The 18,561-nt window shown below is 38.1% G+C and overlaps 1 protein-coding gene across 1 annotated transcript; it reads left to right on the top strand.

The window, feature by feature from the left end:
- Positions 1 to 13,835: 13,835 nt before the first annotated feature.
- On the top strand, positions 13,836 to 16,873 carry LOC149130662 (uncharacterized). The gene has a single exon (XM_089344480.1). The coding sequence runs from the start codon at positions 14,537 to 14,539 to the stop codon at positions 15,821 to 15,823; it is 1,287 nt and encodes a 428-aa protein (XP_089200606.1). The 5' UTR covers positions 13,836 to 14,536; the 3' UTR covers positions 15,824 to 16,873.
- The last annotated feature ends 1,688 nt before the right edge of the window (positions 16,874 to 18,561 follow it).

Here is an 18,561-nt window from a genome sequence, read left to right on the forward strand (position 1 = left end):
TGTGAGATACATGCATGCAATGTTTCTGAAAGGAAAGAAAATATATGAGTGCACAAGTGTGTGTGTGAGAGAGAAAAACCCCAGAACATAGTAAAAGTATCTGTAGAGAAAAAATCCAGTTCGTATAAGAGTTACACATGATTATAGCATGTCCATATGCAGGAAGTTGTGGTCAGTGAGCAGAGCTGTAGTTGAGCATCGATGCTGGGACTTGTGTTACCTGGTACGGAATATTCTATAAAAGTTACACAAGGAGATTTGGAATGTTAATACGCAGGAAGTTGTGGTCAGTGAGCAGAGCTGTGGTTGAGCGTCGGATGCTAGGACTTGTGTTACCTGGTACTGAACATTCTGGATGGTCTGTTGATCGTGAGTGGAAACGTCCACTCTAACAGAGTCGATAAAACCGAGTGTGTTGATATTGCTGTGTTCCTGGTGGTGGGGTTGCTGGCGCACGACATAGTGGTAGACGGTACATTGATGGTGAAGACGTCGGCGCTGGAACTGGCTATAGCTGTAGCTGTGTTCTGTATGTGTGGTGGTAATGATGTTGACTGGTGTGTGTTGTTTGAAAAGGTACGCTTTCTCAGACGGTCGACAGACACAATTTCTGTACGAACATTAGCGTCGACCTTGAAGAAATTCAACCCAAGACTGCGGGTTGCGAGGCGTGTAAGGAACCCTTAAATTGCCTATGAAAACGCTCAACCATTCCATTAGAAGCGGGATAGTAGCTGTTGGTGCGTATCAGAAGAGAGAAATTGGATAGGGCGTCTATTTGAGAGGTACCGTTGGTGGCATTGCTGAAAAATGCTGTCGTGAATTCGGAGCTGCGAGCGAAAATGACCAAAAAAAATCCTGTGCAAATGAAGATAAGCCAGTAACTCTTCCATTCTCCGGCCGAGAGAAACGGAGAGGTGTGAAATATGCTGAACTGGGAACAAGTAAGCATCAATAAATGTTATGTACTCACTGAAATGTAACTGTGCATTTTGCTGCTATTTTCAGCAAGTAGAGGACGCTGTGTAAGAATGAATTGGCGTCGCGTGAAAACATGTAGGAAATTGCTCAAAAAGATGTTAGGATGAAATAACCATGAAGTTTTTTTGTGTGAAAAACCACAAAGGTCTTAGCAGTAAAGAAGTTTTCGGTTATGGGCTTTGTAAGTCATTGACAAAAGGAAAAACTTTAACGTAGAAAAAATTTTTTTAGATTTTCACTTGTGTTTGATAAGAATGTAGAGGGAATCCTGATGTTGAACGTCACGAAGCATACGAATTCAATGGCTGTTGAAATGAGGTCCGTAGATCTTTTTAGCTCGGGGTACCAATTGTAATATTATTGGTCGCAGTTCAGATTCCGTGGCTGTGGTTGTTCTTTAGTCGGGGTCACCACTTTTTAGGAAATGTAATGTGAACTTTTCACGTTGGGTTGCGTGTTTGAATCAACGTCGGAGGGTCACCACTTTTATAGGAAAGTGGTTATACACCATTAGGTGTACACCTGCTTTCCTATATTAAATTCGGAATAAACAACGTAACGCAGAACTCTGAACTATCAACACAAAAATATTTATTTATGGAGGTAAATAGGCAGCTTTAATCTTGGTTGCTGAGACGTCGGAATGTTGGAATGAGCTGTCCCCAGAGTTGGAATGATGGAGAGACAGCGTAACACGGCCATGCTTATGGCCGGCCGGCCGGGAAAAGAGAATGAATAAGGGCGCCAAACTTGAATAATGATGACTACGCATGCGCACGAGACAAATCGTTACTAGAGTCTCATATTTCTAGCAATTCGGGTGTTGTGTATTTGATACTATGCTTTTTATACACACAGGGCATACCTACACAACAGTGCCCCACTGAATGTGTTTGTTCGTAACTTTATGGAAAATGGGTATTTTTAAATAAAACTTTCTACAAATATGCTTCTGAAAATTTTCCCACTTTTTAACAATTCCTCAATTTATATGGAGAATGTTAATCACTTGGACACTTGTAAGACGACTGTTTTTAAATAAACGTAACTGAATGTTTGTTTGTTGGGGATTTTTAATATACGTTACCGGAATCGTTTACAAAAGGGGAAAGAATATCACCGACACCGCCTATTGCAAATGTTGAGCTGAACTAATTATAATGATTCGTAGTAATTATCTCGTGTCGAGGTGAATGTTAATGGATAAGACAGGGCAACATACATGTTTAAGGGTCAGTGTTCCATGACCTTCAGGATTAAATATTTCGTTTGATCACAACCTCACATCGCTAAATGTTTGTTCCCTATTCTACAGCGCGGGAAATGGCTTTTAATCGACCACAAATCAATCAATGAACTTTTCTCACTCATCTTCTCTTTTCATTTGGACTTCATATCAAACATTCTACTGGTGAGTAGCAAATATAACTTCATTACATTTGCTCCACACATATAAACAGAGGTCTTTGATATCAAAGACAAGGAACTTTTTAAGAATTCCTCAAGAATTTCTATGGAGAACGTTAATCACTCGGACACTTGTAAGACGACTGTTTTTAAGAATGGAGATGCAGTTAGAATGACAGACAGAGATGAGAAAGCTGAAAACAAAAGTGTGAGTGAATATCGCTGTGAGATTTATAGGAAGACATTCTCTTCAGAAGATGAAGACTTCTCGCAGAAAGAAATACACAAAGAAGAAAAACGGTTCCGTTGTGAAATATGTTGCAAATGTTTTAGCACTAATGCTACTTTAAAGACACATATAAGAATACATACAGGAGAAAAACCCTTCCACTGTGAAATATGTGGGAAATGTTTTACCTGTAGTGGTAATTTAAAGGGACATAAAAGAACACATACAGGAGAAAAACTCTTCCACTGTGAAATATGTGGGAAATCATTTGTTTGTAGTGGTGGATTAACAAGACACATAATTGTACACACTGGAGAAAGACGTTTCCATTGTGAAATATGTGGGAAATGTTTTACCTCTAATAATATTTTAAAGGCACATAAAAGAATACATACAGGAGAAAAACCCTTCCATTGTGAAATATGTGGGAAATGTTTTGCGTCTAATTATCATTTACAGGTGCATAAAAGAATACATACAGGAGAAAAACCCTTCAGCTGTGAAATATGTGGGAAATGTTTTACCTCTAGTAGTAATTTACAGACGCATAAAAGAATACATACAGGAGAAGCACCCTTCAGCTGTGAAATATGTGGGAAATGTCTTACCCGTAATAGTGATGTAAAGAGACATAAAAGAACACATACAGGAGAAAAACCCTTCCGCTGTGAAATATGTGGGAAATATTTTACCTCTAATAGTCATTTAAAGGAACATAAAAGAATACATACAGGAGAAAAACCCTTCCACTGTCAAATATGTGGTAAATCATTTGTTTGTAATAGTACATTAACAAGACACATATCTGTACATACTGGGGAAAGACGTTTCAATTGTGAAATATGTGGGAAATGTTTTACCACTAATGGTAATTTGAAGCAGCATAAAATAATACATACAGGAGAAAAACCCTTCCACTGTGAAATATGTGGTAAATCATTTGGTTCTAGTAGTATATTAAGAACACACAAAACTGTACACACCAGGGAAAAACGTTTCCCTTGTGAAATATGTGGGAAATGTTTTACCTCTAATGGCCATTTAAAGAAACATAAAAGAATACATACAGGAGAAAAACCCTTCCACTCTGAATTATGTGGGAAAGGTTTTTCCCGGAGTAGTCATTTAAAGAGACATGAAAGAACACATACAGGAGAAAGATAGTGAGACAGAATTTCATGAATCGCGATGAGGAAAATACAAATATGAAACGTTCATCAGTATTTTTACTTCCACATTTTCACACTTGACTGGATCAGACACAATTTGTTTAGTCAGTCGCTGTGGCCACATGCCACTGTTTTCTGCTAATTACAATCTCAGAGGGGTTGGTGTGAGGAAGGGCATCCAGCCAGAGAAACCATGCCAAATGAGAGGAGTCTGGTGCTGTCTCCCAGCTTACGAACCCTGGTCAAACTGTCCAACCCATGCCAGCATGGATAAAGGATGCTTAATGATGATGATTTGCCCCTGATTGGTAATATTTTCATGCAGGAATGGAACTGGAGGCCACTTCTTGTGTATTTCAAGTCAAGCAGACACACACGTACATGATGGGCTTCCTTCAGTTTCTCTCTGTCGTTTCTACTGACATGTCTTTGGGTGGACTCATGGAATTACTAGCATACTGAAACTGTCAATAACGACAGGCATTATTGAAATATGAGAGACCCCCCCCTTCTCTCATGACTGACCATGGGATTGCACCTAGAAAATTACCCTCCCAGGCACAAGTCTGAGCATAGAGACCAGTAGTCACCCATGTTTACTGGTCTCCCCTCACCATGCCACCGGTGTTATCCAAGGGAAAGGCAAAGGGGCCGATACAGCTTGGCACCTGTGATGTCGCAACTCATTTCTACAGCTGAGTGAACTAGAGCAACGTGAAACAAAGTGTCTTGCTCAAGAACACAACATGCAGCCCAGTCCGAGATTCAAACTCACAACCTCACAATCGTAAGCTCGACGCTCTAACCACTGAGCCATGCGCCTTCACATTGAAATATGCACATGATTATAGATGCTAATGTGTGTATGAGGATTTAAATGAAAATGTCAAAATAACGAGACAAAAAGTAAATTATTTTTATTACTCCCCAAATATTATAAAGGATTGTTTACTTTTAATATTTTCAATATTTTGTTGTCAATGATTCACTCATTATTCTACATTTTGTTATTTTCTACAATAAATGATTTTCAAATTTTCATAAATATTGTACTTGTGTTTGTATTGAAATTCACCAAATTAATAGGTATGTTTGCACATGGGTACCCAGCCAGTATCTGATTGGTATAGGTTCAACTCCCATAGCCTCCTGCTGCCAACCCTTTTCCATCTTATAAGGGTAAATACCCAATTTTCTGCTGTTTTCACAGCTTTACTGCTTTTGAAATTTACTTTCTAGTCTGTAAAATACCAATCATATTCGATGCTTCCAAAGTTTGTTACTAAAAAGGTTACATATATTTTCTAAAGCTTCTCAAGGAACAGCAGGTTTAGTTGATGTAAAAGCTGGGCATTTACAACATATTCAACATGTTCCATTCGAAAGCTCCAAATATTTGTGATAAATGTTATTATTTATATTAATTGCAAAAGTTCCCGAAGAACAATATTTCTTTTCAGACATGAGGAGACACATTTGAGGCTGTAATTTCAGATTATTTCTGTTTTGTTCAATTACGTGCAACATCCATATTGAGAGGAAATATCTAAAGTTAAGTGTTTGGAACATCAGACAGCAAGTCACTGGATTGGGTCAGTTATTTGGTGGATTCTATCACTTTCATGTGTATTCTTATCACTGTTTTAAAAGAAATCAGTCCATTGAGCTCAGACTAAAATAAAGATGGAGAAATCTCTGTTAAATATTGCAATGCATGGCAAATCAGCAGAAGTTATGAATATTGAGACATTATTTAAGCCTTTATGAGACAAAGAAGACAGCCGACATTTGTTGAACGTTTTGACAGGAGCTGACCAGGGACCCTGTCTGTCTTGGCATGGTTTCTTTGGCTGGATGCCCTTCCTAATGCCAACTGCATTACAGAGTGTACTGGGAGCTTTTTACATGACACCAGCACCTATGAACACGCGAGATTAGGGATACTCAGCTGGAGAGAGTTGAAAGGGCTACCACACTTTTGTTTTGCTTGATGTGTGTATTCAAGGAGAACAAACCACCAAGAGACTTGGTTCCCTGTCAGTCCCAAAGTCTGTAGATCCTTTCTTATCGCTTTCTGCCACGTCTTCCTGGGTCTACCTTTTCCACATGTTGCCTCTACAATTAGAGATTAGCACTTTCCATGCAACTGTTCTCACTCGTTTCAGGTAAATCACTGGGACTATCACTTTACTTCATTAAAATACACATATATGTGTGTGTGTATACATATATACATATATATACATATATACATATATACATATAATCAACTGCTGCAGAGGTAAAGGTGACGCTTTAGATACAAAAAATTACAGAGGTATCAAGTTGTTAGATCAGGTAATGAAAGTCACGGAGAGGGTCATAGCCCAACTAATTAGGGAGAGAGTCGGTTTAGATGAAATGCAGTTTAGGTTCGTGCCTGGGAAAAGCACCACTGATGCTATATTTCTGGTAAGACAGCTGCAGGAGAAATACCTAACCAAAGATAAACCTCTGTACCTGGCTTTCGTTGACATGAAGAAAGCCTTTGACAGAGTCCCCTAATCCCTTTTCTGGTGGCCAATGAGGAAACTAGGGATAGAAGAAAGGTTAGTGTGAGCCATGTACAGAGATGCTGTCAGTAAGGTGAGGGTTGGCAATGATTACAGTGAAGAATTCCGGGTAGAGGTAGGGGTCCACCAAGGTTCTGTCCTCAGCCCCCTCCTATTTATCATAGTCCTCCAGGCTATAACAGAGGAATTCACGACAGGATACCCCTGGGAACTCTGCATGCTGATGACCTTGCACTAATTGCTGAGTCACTATCAGAACTAGAGAAGTTTCACTCTCACTGTGTTAATGTTTTTCAATATTTTTCTTTCCATAAACACATTTTATGGAATGATGATGCGGAAGTGACATAGGCGTGGTCCATTGGTGGAATATAAGCAACAACAACCAAAATCCAATGTTCATTTTAAATTTTGACCCCAACCTGCATCTTGCGAGGCCCCATGTGTGAGTAAGGAAATATATTTTCTCACAGAAAAGTATGCTATTAAAATGAAATATCTTTTAAATAGCCCAACCTTATTTTTCTTTCATCAGTGTGGATAGATGCCAAAAACGACCTCCTCAGTCTGTCCAACATTTAAAACTATAAGCAGAAACGATGTGGGCTTGAAAAAACAAATCATAAATATTCAAATGATTTTTATACATGCGAAAGTTAGAAATAAAGAGGAGGGTGGTCTTGTGATGTGCTAGAAATAACAGCCAAATCTCCCTTAAATCACAGATTTAGCGCTCAAAATATTTGAAATTTCTGCTTTAGTACCGAAACGACTCCTTCCATAGTATTTAGGTGCCAAAAACAGAAAAGAAAAAAGAGAAAGAAATTGTGAAAAACCGTCGTGAGGGGCATGGTGGGGATGGTGAAAAAAATTAACTTATATGGTCTTCTTTATTTGAAACTCTGTATTTTCTAAAACACTGTCCCCACCCCTTCGGAGAACATTTCACCCACATATTTTTTTACAACCGCAATGCTTGCAGTCTGAATGATAATTCTATAAACTTTCATTTAAAAAAAAAATATTTTCCTGAAAGTTATCAGGGAAAAATGGGGTGGTGTGGATTTTGTGAAATTGCTCTCCGCGCCCCCGAAGAATTATTCTTTCCCATAAATCCTCATATACTCTGAATGTACAGCATCTAAGGCAGATTTGTTGAAAATTCCGTGAAAATGTATCGATTTTTCTGGAAGTTATGCGGCGACGGAGGAGGAGGACACAACTGTGGTGAAACGAGAAAACCTTCTGTCGATCCCGTTGAAGCAGAATCGTCTAAATGTTCCGAAACTTCACTCTCCACTTGCGGAAAATGTTATTCACAACCACTTCCGATGCGAACGAAATAAATCAACAGTCTTGTGTCCATTAAAATAACTAAGTCCTATTTAAGTAATACTTGTAATAAATATTAATAAAGCTTATTACAGTTTCTCTCTCTGTCACACACACGTTAATATCTCTGTCCTTAAAAAAGCAAAGCTTGCTTGTAGGTTGCCCCACTGAAAACAGTAAATGAAATTCATAATAGTTCAGATCTTCCGCATCATTTCAATTAATTCGACCATTCTGCCGATAAGTTTATTTATTTTCCGAGAAAGTAATGAGGATGGACGAGTCGGTGGTGTAGTCTCATATTTCTAGCAATTCGGGTGTTGTGTATTTGATACTATGCTTTTTATACACACAGGGCATACCTACACAACAGTGCCCCACTGAATGTGTTTGTTCGTAACTTTATGGAAAATGGGTATTTTTAAATAAAACTTTCTACAAATATGCTTCTGAAAATTTTCCCACTTTTTAAGAATTCCTCAATTTATATGGAGAATGTTAATCACTTGGACACTTGTAAGACGACTGTTTTTAAATAAACGTAACTGAATGTTTGTTTGTTGGGGATTTTTAATATACGTCACCGGAATCGTTTACAAAAGGGGAAAGAATATCACCGACACCGCCTATTGCAAATGTTGAGCTGAACTAATTATAATGATTCGTAGTAATTATCTCGTGTCGAGGTGAATGTTAATGGATAAGACAGGGCAACATACATGTTTAAGGGTCAGTGTTCCATGACCTTCAGGATTAAATATTTCGTTTGATCACAACCTCACATCGCTAAATGTTTGTTCCCGATTCTACAGCGCGGGAAATGGCTTTTAATCGACCACAAATCAATCAATGAACTTTTCTCACTCATCTTCTCTTTTCATTTAGACTTCATATCAAACATTCTACTGGTGAGTAGCAAATATAACTTCATTACATTTGCTCCACACATATAAACAGAGGTCTTTGATATCAAAGACAAGGAACTTTTTAAGAATACCTCAAGAATTTCTATGGAGAACGTTAATCACTCGGACACTTGTAAGACGACTGTTTTTAAGAATGGAGATGCAGTTCGAATGACAGATAGAGATGAGAAAGCTGAAGACAAAAGTGTTCCTGAATATCGCTGTGAGATTTATAGGAAGACATTCTCTTCAGAAGATGAAGACTTCTCGCAGAAAGAAATACACAAAGAAGAAAAACGGTTCCGTTGTGAAATATGTTGCAAATGTTTTAGCACTAATGCTACTTTAAAGACACATATAAGAATACATACAAGAGAAAAACCCTTCCACTGTGAAATATGTGGGAAATGTTTTACCTGTAGTGGTAATTTAAAGGGACATAAAAGAACACATACAGGAGAAAAACTCTTCCACTGTGAAATATGTGGGAAATCATTTGTTTGTAGTGGTGGATTAACAAGACACATAATTGTACACACTGGAGAAAGACGTTTCCATTGTGAAATATGTGGGAAATGTTTTACCTCTAATAATATTTTAAAGGCACATATAAGAATACATACAGGAGAAAAACCCTTCCATTGTGAAATATGTGGGAAATGTTTTACGTCTAATTATCATTTACAGGTGCATAAAAGAATACATACAGGAGAAAAACCCTTCAGCTGTGAAATATGTGGGAAATGTTTTACCACTAATGGTAATTTGAAGCAGCATAAAATAATACATACAGGAGAAAAACCCTTCCACTGTGAAATATGTGGTAAATCATTTGGTTCTAGTAGTATATTAAGAACACACAAAACTGTACACACCAGGGAAAAACGTTTCCCTTGTGAAATATGTGGGAAATGTTTTACCTCTAATGGCCATTTAAAGAAACATAAAAGAATACATACAGGAGAAAAACCCTTCCACTCTGAATTATGTGGGAAAGGTTTTTCCCGGAGTAGTCATTTAAAGAGACATGAAAGAACACATACAGGAGAAAGATAGTGAGACAGAATTTCATGAATCGCGATGAGGAAAATACAAATATGAAACGTTCATCAGTATTTTTACTTCCACATTTTCACACTTGACTGGATCAGACACAATTTGTTTAGTCAGTCGCTGTGGCCACATGCCACTGTTTTCTGCTAATTACAATCTCAGAGGGGTTGGTGTGAGGGAGGGCATCCAGCCAGAGAAACCATGCCAAATGAGAGAGGAGTCTGGTGCTGACTCCCAGCTTACGAACCCTGGTCAAACTGTCCAACCCATGCCAGCATGGATAAAGGATGCTTAATGACGATGATTTGCCCCTGATTGGTAATATTTTCATGCAGGAATGGAACTGGAGGCCACTTCTTGTGTATTTCAAGTCAAGCAGACACACACGTACATGATGGGCTTCCTTCAGTTTCTCTCTGTCGTTTCTACTGACATGTCTTTGGGTGGACTCATGGAATTACTAGCATACTGAAACTGTCAATAACGACAGGCATTATTGAAATATGAGAGACCCCCCCCCCCCTTCTCTCATGACTGACCATGGGATTGCACCTAGAAAATTACCCTCCCAGGCACAAGTCTGAGCATGGAGACCAGTAGTCACCCATGTTTACTGGACTCCCCTCACCATGCCACCGGTGTTATCCAAGGGAAAGGCAAAGGGGCCGATACAGCTTGGCACCTGTGATGTCGCAACTCATTTCTACAGCTGAGTGAACTAGAGCAACGTGAAACAAAGTGTCTTGCTCAAGAACACAACATGCAGCCCAGTCCGAGATTCAAACTCACAACCTCACAATCGTAAGCTCGACGCTCTAACCACTGAGCCATGCGCCTTCACATTGAAATATGCACATGATTATAGATGCTAATGTGTGTATGAGGATTTAAATGAAAATGTCAAAATAACGAGACAAAAAGTAAATTATTTTTATTACTCCCCAAATATTATAAAGGATTGTTTACTTTTAATATTTTCAATATTTTGTTGTCAATGATTCACTCATTATTCTACATTTTGTTATTTTCTACAATAAATGATTTTCAAATTTTCATAAATATTGTACTTGTGTTTGTATTGAAATTCACCAAATTAATAGGTATGTTTGCACATGGGTACCCAGCCAGTATCTGATTGGTATAGGTTCAACTCCCATAGCCTCCTGCTGCCAACCCTTTTCCATCTTATAAGGGTAAATACCCAATTTTCTGCTGTTTTCACAGCTTTACTGCTTTTGAAATTTACTTTCTAGTCTGTAAAATACCAATCATATTCGATGCTTCCAAAGTTTGTTACTAAAAAGGTTACATATATTTTCTAAAGCTTCTCAAGGAACAGCAGGTTTAGTTGATGTAAAAGCTGGGCATTTACAACATATTCAACATGTTCCATTCGAAAGCTCCAAATATTTGTGATAAATGTTATTATTTATATTAATTGCAAAAGTTCCCGAAGAACAATATTTCTTTTCAGACATGAGGAGACACATTTGAGGCTGTAATTTCAGATTATTTCTGTTTTGTTCAATTACGTGCAACATCCATATTGAGAGGAAATATCTAAAGTTAAGTGTTTGGAACATCAGACAGCAAGTCACTGGATTGGGTCAGTTATTTGGTGGATTCTATCACTTTCATGTGTATTCTTATCACTGTTTTAAAAGAAATCAGTCCATTGAGCTCAGACTAAAATAAAGATGGAGAAATCTCTGTTAAATATTGCAATGCATGGCAAATCAGCAGAAGTTATGAATATTGAGACATTATTTAAGCCTTTATGAGACAAAGAAGACAGCCGACATTTGTTGAACGTTTTGACAGGAGCTGACCAGGGACCCTGTCTGTCTTGGCATGGTTTCTTTGGCTGGATGCCCTTCCTAATGCCAACTGCATTACAGAGTGTACTGGGAGCTTTTTACATGACACCAGCACCTATGAACACGCGAGATTAGGGATACTCAGCTGGAGAGAGTTGAAAGGGCTACCACACTTTTGTTTTGCTTGATGTGTGTATTCAAGGAGAACAAACCACCAAGAGACTTGGTTCCCTGTCAGTCCCAAAGTCTGTAGATCCTTTCTTATCGCTTTCTGCCACGTCTTCCTGGGTCTACCTTTTCCACATGTTGCCTCTACAATTAGAGATTAGCACTTTCCATGCAACTGTTCTCACTCGTTTCAGGTAAATCACTGGGACTATCACTTTACTTCATTAAAATACACATATATGTGTGTGTGTATACATATATACATATATATACATATATACATATATACATATAATCAACTGCTGCAGAGGTAAAGGTGACGCTTTAGATACAAAAAATTACAGAGGTATCAAGTTGTTAGATCAGGTAATGAAAGTCACGGAGAGGGTCATAGCCCAACTAATTAGGGAGAGAGTCGGTTTAGATGAAATGCAGTTTAGGTTCGTGCCTGGGAAAAGCACCACTGATGCTATATTTCTGGTAAGACAGCTGCAGGAGAAATACCTAACCAAAGATAAACCTCTGTACCTGGCTTTCGTTGACATGAAGAAAGCCTTTGACAGAGTCCCCTAATCCCTTTTCTGGTGGCCAATGAGGAAACTAGGGATAGAAGAAAGGTTAGTGTGAGCCATGTACAGAGACGCTGTCAGTAAGGTGAGGGTTGGCAATGATTACAGTGAAGAATTCCGGGTAGAGGTAGGGGTCCACCAAGGTTCTGTCCTCAGCCCCCTCCTATTTATCATAGTCCTCCAGGCTATAACAGAGGAATTCACGACAGGATACCCCTGGGAACTCTGCATGCTGATGACCTTGCACTAATTGCTGAGTCACTATCAGAACTAGAGAAGTTTCACTCTCACTGTGTTAATGTTTTTCAATATTTTTCTTTCCATAAACACATTTTATGGAATGATGATGCGGAAGTGACATAGGCGTGGTCCATTGGTGGAATATAAGCAACAACAACCAAAATCCAATGTTCATTTTAAATTTTGACCCCAACCTGCATCTTGCGAGGCCCCATGTGTGAGTAAGGAAAAATATTTTCTCACAGAAAAGTATGCTATTAAAATGAAATATCTTTTAAATAGCCCAACCTTATTTTTCTTTCATCAGTGTGGATAGATGCCAAAAACGACCTCCTCAGTCTGTCCAACATTTAAAACTATAAGCAGAAACGATGTGGGCTTGAAAAAACAAATCATAAATATTCAAATGATTTTTATACATGCGAAAGTTAGAAATAAAGAGGAGGGTGGTCTTGTGATGTGCTAGAAATAACAGCCAAATCTCCCTTAAATCACAGATTTAGCGCTCAAAATATTTGAAATTTCTGCTTTAGTACCGAAACGACTCCTTCCATAGTATTTAGGTGCCAAAAACAGAAAAGAAAAAAGAGAAAGAAATTGTGAAAAACCGTCGTGAGGGGCATGGTGGGGATGGTGAAAAAAATTAACTTATATGGTCTTCTTTATTTGAAACTCTGTATTTTCTAAAACACTGTCCCCACCCCTTCGGAGAACATTTCACCCACATATTTTTTTACAACCGCAATGCTTGCAGTCTGAATGATAATTCTATAAACTTTCATTTAAAAAAAAAATATTTTCCTGAAAGTTATCAGGGAAAAATGGGGTGGTGTGGATTTTGTGAAATTGCTCTCCGCGCCCCCGAAGAATTATTCTTTCCCATAAATCCTCATATACTCTGAATGTACAGCATCTAAGGCAGATTTGTTGAAAATTCCGTGAAAATGTATCGATTTTTCTGGAAGTTATGCGGCGACGGAGGAGGAGGACACAACTGTGGTGAAACGAGAAAACCTTCTGTCGATCCCATTGAAGCAGAATCGTCTAAATGTTCCGAAACTTCACTCTCCACTTGCGGAAAATGTTATTCACAACCACTTCCGATGCGAACGAAATAAATCAACAGTCTTGTGTCCATTAAAATAACTAAGTCCTATTTAAGTAATACTTGTAATAAATATTAATAAAGCTTATTACAGTTTCTCTCTCTGTCACACACACGTTAATATCTCTGTCCTTAAAAAAGCAAAGCTTGCTTGTAGGTTGCCCCACTGAAAACAGTAAATGAAATTCATAATAGTTCAGATCTTCCGCATCATTTCAATTAATTCGACCATTCTGCCGATAAGTTTATTTATTTTCCGAGAAAGTAATGAGGATGGACGAGTCGGTGGTGTAGTCTCATATTTCTAGCAATTCGGGTGTTGTGTATTTGATACTATGCTTTTTATACACACAGGGCATACCTACACAACAGTGCCCCACTGAATGTGTTTGTTCGTAACTTTATGGAAAATGGGTATTTTTAAATAAAACTTTCTACAAATATGCTTCTGAAAATTTTCCCACTTTTTAAGAATTCCTCAATTTATATGGAGAATGTTAATCACTTGGACACTTGTAAGACGACTGTTTTTAAATAAACGTAACTGAATGTTTGTTTGTTGGGGATTTTTAATATACGTCACCGGAATCGTTTACAAAAGGGGAAAGAATATCACCGACACCGCCTATTGCAAATGTTGAGCTGAACTAATTATAATGATTCGTAGTAATTATCTCGTGTCGAGGTGAATGTTAATGGATAAGACAGGGCAACATACATGTTTAAGGGTCAGTGTTCCATGACCTTCAGGATTAAATATTTCGTTTGATCACAACCTCACATCGCTAAATGTTTGTTCCCTATTCTACAGCGCGGGAAATGGCTTTTAATCGACCACAAATCAATCAATGAACTTTTCTCACTCATCTTCTCTTTTCATTTGGACTTCATATCAAACATTCTACTGGTGAGTAGCAAATATAACTTCATTACATTTGCTCCACACATATAAACAGAGGTCTTTGATATCAAAGACAAGGAACTTTTTAAGAATTCCTCAAGAATTTCTATGGAGAACGTTAATCACTCGGACACTTGTAAGACGACTGTTTTTAAGAATGGAGATGCAGTTAGAATGACAGACAGAGATGAGAAAGCTGAAAACAAAAGTGTGAGTGAATATCGCTGTGAGATTTATAGGAAGACATTCTCTTCAGAAGATGAAGACTTCTCGCAGAAAGAAATACACAAAGAAGAAAAACGGTTCCGTTGTGAAATATGTTGCAAATGTTTTAGCACTAATGCTACTTTAAAGACACATATAAGAATACATACAGGAGAAAAACCCTTCCACTGTGAAATATGTGGGAAATGTTTTACCTGTAGTGGTAATTTAAAGGGACATAAAAGAACACATACAGGAGAAAAACTCTTCCACTGTGAAATATGTGGGAAATCATTTGTTTGTAGTGGTGGATTAACAAGACACATAATTGTACACACTGGAGAAAGACGTTTCCATTGTGAAATATGTGGGAAATGTTTTACCTCTAATAATATTTTAAAGGCACATAAAAGAATACATACAGGAGAAAAACCCTTCCATTGTGAAATATGTGGGAAATGTTTTGCGTCTAATTATCATTTACAGGTGCATAAAAGAATACATACAGGAGAAAAACCCTTCAGCTGTGAAATATGTGGGAAATGTTTTACCTCTAGTAGTAATTTACAGACGCATAAAAGAATACATACAGGAGAAGCACCCTTCAGCTGTGAAATATGTGGGAAATGTCTTACCCGTAATAGTGATGTAAAGAGACATAAAAGAACACATACAGGAGAAAAACCCTTCCGCTGTGAAATATGTGGGAAATATTTTACCTCTAATAGTCATTTAAAGGAACATAAAAGAATACATACAGGAGAAAAACCCTTCCACTGTCAAATATGTGGTAAATCATTTGTTTGTAATAGTACATTAACAAGACACATATCTGTACATACTGGGGAAAGACGTTTCAATTGTGAAATATGTGGGAAATGTTTTACCACTAATGGTAATTTGAAGCAGCATAAAATAATACATACAGGAGAAAAACCCTTCCACTGTGAAATATGTGGTAAATCATTTGGTTCTAGTAGTATATTAAGAACACACAAAACTGTACACACCAGGGAAAAACGTTTCCCTTGTGAAATATGTGGGAAATGTTTTACCTCTAATGGCCATTTAAAGAAACATAAAAGAATACATACAGGAGAAAAACCCTTCCACTCTGAATTATGTGGGAAAGGTTTTTCCCGGAGTAGTCATTTAAAGAGACATGAAAGAACACATACAGGAGAAAGATAGTGAGACAGAATTTCATGAATCGCGATGAGGAAAATACAAATATGAAACGTTCATCAGTATTTTTACTTCCACATTTTCACACTTGACTGGATCAGACACAATTTGTTTAGTCAGTCGCTGTGGCCACATGCCACTGTTTTCTGCTAATTACAATCTCAGAGGGGTTGGTGTGAGGAAGGGCATCCAGCCAGAGAAACCATGCCAAATGAGAGGAGTCTGGTGCTGTCTCCCAGCTTACGAACCCTGGTCAAACTGTCCAACCCATGCCAGCATGGATAAAGGATGCTTAATGATGATGATTTGCCCCTGATTGGTAATATTTTCATGCAGGAATGGAACTGGAGGCCACTTCTTGTGTATTTCAAGTCAAGCAGACACACACGTACATGATGGGCTTCCTTCAGTTTCTCTCTGTCGTTTCTACTGACATGTCTTTGGGTGGACTCATGGAATTACTAGCATACTGAAACTGTCAATAACGACAGGCATTATTGAAATATGAGAGACCCCCCCCTTCTCTCATGACTGACCATGGGATTGCACCTAGAAAATTACCCTCCCAGGCACAAGTCTGAGCATAGAGACCAGTAGTCACCCATGTTTACTGGTCTCCCCTCACCATGCCACCGGTGTTATCCAAGGGAAAGGCAAAGGGGCTGATACAGCTTGGCACCTGTGATGTCGCAACTCATTTCTACAGCTGAGTGAACTAGAGCAACGTGAAACAAAGTGTCTTGCTCAAGAACACAACATGCAGCCCAGTCCGAGATTCAGACTCACAACCTCACAATCGTAAGCTCGACGCTCTAACCACTGAGCCATGCGCCTTCACGTTAAAATATGCACATGATTATAGATGCTAATGTGTGTATGAGGATTTAAATGAAAATGTCAAAATAACGAGACAAAAAGTAAATTATTTTTATTACTCCCCAAATATTATAAAGGATTGTTTACTTTTAATATTTTCAATATTTTGTTGTCAATGATTCACTCATTATTCTACATTTTGTTATTTTCTACAATAAATGATTTTCAAAATTTCATAAATATTGTACTTGTGTTTGTATTGAAATTCACCAAATTAATAGGTTTGTTTGCACATGGGTACCCAGCCAGTATCTGATTGGTATAGGTTCAACTCCCATAGCCTCCTGCTGCCAACCCTTTTCCATCTTATAAGGGTAAATACCCAATTTTCTGCTGTTTTCACAGCTTTACTGCTTTTGAAATTTACTTTCTGGTCTGTAAAATACCAATCATATTCGATGCTTCCAAAGTTTGTTTCTAAAAAGGTTACATATATTTTCTAAAGCTTCTCAAGGAACAGCAGGTTTAGTTGATGTAAAAGCTGGGCATTTACAACATATTCAACATGTTCCATTCGAAAGCTCCAAATATTTGTGATAAATGTTATTATTTATATTAATTGCAAAAGTTCCCGAAGAACAATATTTCTTTTCAGACATGAGGAGACACATTTGAGGCTGTAATTTCAGATTATTTCTGTTTTGTTCAATTACGTGCAACATCCATATTGAGAGGAAATATCTAAAGTTAAGTGTTTGGAACATCAGACAGCAAGTCACTGGATTGGGTCAGTTATTTGGTGGATTCTATCACTTTCGTTTTAAAAGAAATCAGTCCATTGAGCTCAGACTAAAATAAAGATGGAGAAATCTCTGTTAAATATTGCAATGCATGGCAAGTCAGCAGAAGTTATGAATATTGAGATATTATTTAAGCCTTTATGAGACAAAGAAGACAGCCGACATTTGTTGAACGTTTTGACAGGAGCTGCCCAGGGACCCTGTCTGTCTTGGCATGGTTTCTTTGGCTGGATGCCCTTCCTAATGCCAACTGCATTACAGAGTGTACTGGGAGCTTTTTACATGACACCAGCACCTATGAACACGCGAGATTAGGGATACTCAGCTGGAGAGAGTTGAAAGGGCTACCACACTTTTGTTTTGCTTGATGTGTGTATTCAAGGAGAACAAACCACCAAGAGACTTGGTTCCCTGTCAGTCCCAAAGTCTGTAGATCCTTTCTTATCGCTTTCTGCCACGTCTTCCTGGGTCTACCTTTTCCACATGTTGCCTCTACAATTAGAGATTAGCACTTTCCATGCAACTGTTCTCACTCGTTTCAGGTAAATCACTGGGACTATCACTTTACTTCATTAAAATACACATATATGTGTGTGTGTATACATATATACATATATATACATATATACATATATACATATATATACATATATACATATATACATATAATCAACTGCTGCAGAGGTAAAGGTGACGCTTTAGATACAAAAAATTACAGAGGTATCAAGTTGTTAGATCAGGTAATGAAAGTCACGGAGAGGGTCATAGCCCAACTAATTAGGGAGAGAGTCAGTTTAGATGAAATGCAGTTTAGGTTCGTGCCTGGGAAAAGCACCACTGATGCTATATTTCTGGTAAGACAGCTGCAGGAGAAATACCTAACCAAAGATAAACCTCTGTACCTGGCTTTCGTTGACATGAAGAAAGCCTTTGACAGAGTCCCCTAATCCCTTTTCTGGTGGCCAATGAGGAAACTAGGGATAGAAGAAAGGTTAGTGTGAGCCATGTACAGAGACGCTGTCAGTAAGGTGAGGGTTGGCAATGATTACAGTGAAGAATTCCGGGTAGAGGTAGGGGTCCACCAAGGTTCTGTCCTCAGCCCCCTCCTATTTATCATAGTCCTCCAGG

This window comes from Octopus bimaculoides, chromosome 28 (assembly GCF_046866305.1).
Source record: "Octopus bimaculoides isolate indiv1 chromosome 28, ASM4686630v1, whole genome shotgun sequence".
In the NCBI taxonomy this organism is placed as follows: Eukaryota; Metazoa; Mollusca; class Cephalopoda; order Octopoda; family Octopodidae; genus Octopus; species Octopus bimaculoides.

Bases quoted from the DNA above. Each gene is read 5' to 3' on its own strand.
- LOC149130662 (XM_089344480.1), top strand. From the start codon at position 14,537: ATGGAGAACGTTAATCACTCGGACACTTGTAAGACGACTGTTTTTAAG.